Raw genomic sequence first — 4,598 nt, 5'->3', positions numbered from 1 at the left:
TTTATGGTGGATGAACAAGGACGACCTTTTCGTGTGTTTTGGGCAGATGCCTTATGCAGGAAAAACTATAGTGTTTTTGGTAATGTGGTTTCTGTAGATTCAACATACACCACTAACCAGTATAACATGATTTTTGTGCCATTTACTGGAGTCAATCATCACTTGCAAAGTATTTTCCTAGGGGAAGCATTCTTGGCAAATGAAAAGATCGAGTCATATGAATGGTTGTTTAACACATTTCTAAAGGCTATGCATGGAGTACCACCTCATCTAATCATAACAGATGAAGATGCGAGCATGAAGGCTGCTATTGCTCAGATTCTACTGGATACAACTCACAGACTTTGCATGGCATATTATGGAAAAGGTACCTGAGAAGGTCGGGCCCTCTATAAGAGAGGATGAACAGTTCTAGGATAGACTACACATGTGTGTTTGGGGCTCCAAGACTGCAGATGATTTTGAGTCACAGTGGAATTCTATCATAACAGATTTTGGACTCATGGGAAATGATTGGTTTTCCCCAAAGTTTGCCATGCGTCAACCATGGATTCCGGCACACTTTATGGACATACCTCTAGCAGGAATACTTAGGACTACGTCACGATCGGAGAGTGCAAATTCTTTTTTTAATCGTTTCATTCATCGAAAATTGACCTTTGTTGAGTTTTGGCTAAGGTTTGACACAGCTTTGGAGTGTCAGCGCCAAGAGGAGTTAAAGGCCGACAATGCAAGTCTTTAGAGGACTCCTAAAATGATGACACCATGGGCCATGGAGAAGCAATGTAGTGTGATATATACACATGAAGTTTTCAGTAAATTTCGGGAACAAGTCCTAGCTGCAAGAGACCATTGCATTATTTAGGGCATTATAGAGTGTGAAGATATAAAAATTGTCACCATCAGTTGACAATTTTGAACAAGTCAGACATGTTTGGAAAAGAGCGAGTGGTTCAGTTGAACAAGTCAGACATGTTTGGTAGGTGCTCCTGTAAATTATACGAGTCCTACGGTATCCCGTGCCATCATATAATACAAGTGCTTAGAGCCGAGAAGCAAAATGAGGTGCCTTCAATTTATATTATGAAGAGATGGGAGAAAAGATGTAAAAGGTTTGTATTGTATGATTTTTTTTCTAAGGTTGTTTTGTACAATAGTCTTGATCAGATATTCAATTTTACAGGGAACTATTCTTTGATGAAGAAGGTAACCTGCTAGATGAAAAGCCTGAAGATCCTATGGAGGTGGCAATACGGAAAAAGATTTCAGATTCATGGAACCGGTTTGAAGATCTCATCCAGATGGCCAAGAACTCTGAATAAGGGATGGACCTTTTATTTTCTAGTTTATCCAACCTAGTAGAACCTCTTCAAAAGATCACACCTGCTACGATCGTTAATAAACAAGATGAGTATGAATCTTTTCTTGGTAGTAAAATTCCAAATCAAGTCGATATACATCCACTAAATGATATCAAGTCCAAAGGGAGATGCAAAAGAATTAAGAAGAGCAAGGAGATGAAGGTTGCAAGCAAGGGTAAAAGTAAACGGAAGTGTGGAAAATGTAAGCAAGTAGGGGATCATGATGCACGCACTTGCCCAAACAATGTTGGTATGCCCAAACAAGTAGGGGATCAGGTTTAGATATGAGTGAGCAGTGAGCTCCTTGATGTTCAATTTATTGAAAGTGAGATGGCTGTACTTGTTACTTTCTTTGCCCAGACATTCAATAATTCTGTACCTGAATCTCAAAATGAAGCAATTGCTTTAAAGTTCCAATCACCATCAATATACTTCTGTAGATGAAGAGGATTTGTGGTCTGCTGCATCATGATATTGAGTTATTTGTACCTAAATTTCTGCTTTGTTTTGTTATACTTGGCCAGCTTGCTAAGGTAATGGCAGACTCTAAGAAAGAGTACAGGGCCCGTGAAATTGATTTCCTTGGTACACAATGCCAAGATTTTACAGGAGACTGAACACACATCATGTCTAGATTTTACTAAAAATAGTTGCCATGTTTCAGCTAAGCACTGCCCTTGAACTGATAATACTCCTCTCACCCTGCAGCATGACTCCATTCAAGCACAAGTACAACATACATTGTTTATCCAGTGGTGTCCTGGACATTGGCAAGTGCATAGCTGTAGGTACAAATTTTTAGCACAGCCACAAGGCAAAACATACATTATCAGCACAAGCATCCATTGATCCATATAACATTGTACCAAATGGTACCATTTTACAGTTGCATTTTCATAATTACAAGTACCTGCACAAGAACTAGATAGCTACATTCTATTGGCTTACAGAACTGCAAAATCTCCCTGCACAAGCACAACAAGATTCACCAGCAAGATCACAGCACAACATCTATTCCAAATCAATCCTGCATCGAGGGCAGCGACCAGAGGGCCAGCAGCCTGGTGACAGCATCAAGCTTTCTCATCCTTGATCGGGTTGTGACAGGGCTTCTCATCCTGTTGACAACATCCAGCTTCTCTTCCTTGCCTCATCTCCTATTACACCATTCATTGCCTCAATGATAGATGGACTGAGTGATTCAATGACGTTTGCGACTCCATCTGTAACGATCCACACAAATTCAGAAGCGTCTGAAGACAATGACAACGCAATTGCATTTGCATTCTGCAGATTGTAATTCATCAGTACTACACCCTTTTCACTTCCCATTGAATCTACAGATAATAATTACTGCCCTACCATGGCCGGAGTCAGGGGCGCGCCGGCCGCGGATCCGGGCAGTGACCCTCGGCGGCTGGCTCGTGACGGAGGTGGAGGCGGGTTCCTTTCCGGCGGGGCAGGGGTGACGGTGGCCAGCGAGGGTGGAGGTGGGTTCCTTTCCGACGGGGGTAGAGGCGACGGTGGCCAGGGAGGATGGAGGCGGGTTCCTTTCCGGTGGGGGTAGGGAGGGTGGAGGCGGGGGCAGGGACGACAGTGGCCTGTGATGTGAGGGTAGGAGGCCGGAGGGGGAAGGGGCGGCGCCGTCCATGGGGCAGCGGCCGATTCCCATGGCGGCGCACTCGCGACTCCGCGCGATGGGATCAGGCGGCGCACGGGCAACCACAAACAGGCAGGGTGTTTTTTGGGAAAAAGGGTTGGCAGTGGGGGGTTTTAGTGTAAAAAATGCCCACCTCTCACCGGATCTGTTGGATTAGAATCCTATAGTCCTGATTGCTAGTTTCCAAGTTTCCACATGTTGCTTGGTTTTCACATGATATGGTGCCATAATAGAAGTCCTGACTCTAATAAAGACTCCAGTCTGGATTCCATCCAGTAATAAATTAAATAGCATCTTGCTTGCACCCAAGTCCAAAAACTCGGAGGATGACATTGCCAACCAAACAATCAGGACGGGTACTGCCTAGGTCGCTTCACAATGTCTCACCATCGGTGAGCATCTTCGGGACGTGGCACGAGAGAGGAATAGATTGGATGTGGAACCTTCTTTCCTGATGCCTTCCGTTCTCATCAAATATTTCATCTACACATCTCGTCTGCTCTTTATGCTCAATGATATATAGTACTCTTTCCTCCGGTGGATATTATTGGTTGGGTAGTGAACCCTCCTATGTACATTTTGGGTAGATCTATTTATAAGAGGATGAATCGATACATTCCTTTTCCCAACTTGCCCCTGATTAGCTGCTGCATTTTTAGAATATACCGTACAAAATGATGGCAAGGGTACAATTTGAATTGCACAATAATTGCCAAGGCTTCCCTTGCTGCCATAATTGTGTACTATTGTGCAACCGGTATTGCTACTTCGGTACTAAAGTGGTAGCCTTTAGTACCGGGTCAAATAACCGTACTAAAGGGGGCCCTTTAGTACAGCGAACCGGTACTAAATTGCTACCACGTCGCGTGTGGCTGAGGCCAATTTAGTACCAATTGGTATAAACAACTGGTACTAAAGGTCTTTTTTTCTTTTCTATTTCTTTTCTTTTTTTATTCTATATTAGTATTTCATATTTGTCTCCTTTACGTATACTAGTTCTAATACGCTAATATATATACAGTTGTATTTGATCTATAATATTACATTTGAGATAATATTTTATATATATATATATATAGAGAGAGAGAGAGAGAGTATACTCCATGGCCGACCATAGAATAGCTTATTCTATAGCCAGGCCATCTAACCAGCCACCCATCACAACTACTATACAATAAATCGATTATGGTACGACCATAACTAGTTACTCGGACATCATAACTCTAAATTATAGTAACCTCTCATCCTAATTTATTGTCTCAAACCATTCGAGTTATCGTATCTACTCCATAGTAAATTTATACATATAGACATCTTTTGCATACACATTTATGAATAATATTATATTGCAAAAACACTTGAAGTTCAACATTTGGATCAACAAATCTACTCCATAGTAAATTTATACATATAGACATCTTCTGCATACACATTTATGAATAATATTACATTGCAATAATACTTGAAGTTCAACATTTGGATCAACAATTCTGAACCTGAGTCCTGACGATGAAGCAGATTTGATCCATCATTATGGATATCCCTCACTGGACTTACTACCTCGTTCAGAAAAAATT

The 4,598-nt window shown here is 41.7% G+C and overlaps 1 protein-coding gene across 1 annotated transcript; it reads right to left on the bottom strand.

The window, feature by feature from the left end:
* Window positions 1–2,305: 2,305 nt before the first annotated feature.
* On the bottom strand, window positions 2,306–3,033 carry LOC101763532 (vegetative cell wall protein gp1-like). The gene is made up of 3 exons (XM_004986898.1): window positions 2,724–3,033; window positions 2,511–2,584; window positions 2,306–2,326 (listed from the first exon to the last, which is right to left on the bottom strand). The coding sequence occupies exons 1-3, from the start codon at window positions 3,031–3,033 to the stop codon at window positions 2,306–2,308; spliced, it is 405 nt and encodes a 134-aa protein (XP_004986955.1).
* Between the last annotated feature and the right edge of the window lie 1,565 nt (window positions 3,034–4,598).

The sequence above is a fragment of the Setaria italica genome, chromosome IX (genome assembly GCF_000263155.2).
Source record: "Setaria italica strain Yugu1 chromosome IX, Setaria_italica_v2.0, whole genome shotgun sequence".
NCBI lineage: Eukaryota > Viridiplantae > Streptophyta > Magnoliopsida > Poales > Poaceae > Setaria > Setaria italica.
The sequence above is the reverse complement of the archived record's forward strand: the minus strand, read 5'-3'. Positions and strand labels throughout refer to the sequence as shown.

Bases quoted from the DNA above. Each gene is read 5' to 3' on its own strand.
- LOC101763532 (XM_004986898.1), bottom strand. From the start codon at position 3,033: ATGGGAATCGGCCGCTGCCCCATGGACGGCGCCGCCCCTTCCCCCTCC. The intron at 2,585-2,723 runs GTAGGGCAGTAA...GGATCGTTACAG, and splicing joins CGCCCCTGACTCCGGCCATG to ATGGAGTCGCAAACGTCATT. The intron at 2,327-2,510 runs GCAAGGAAGAGA...GTGCTTGTGCAG, and splicing joins ATGGTGTAATAGGAGATGAG to GGAGATTTTGCAGTTCTGTA.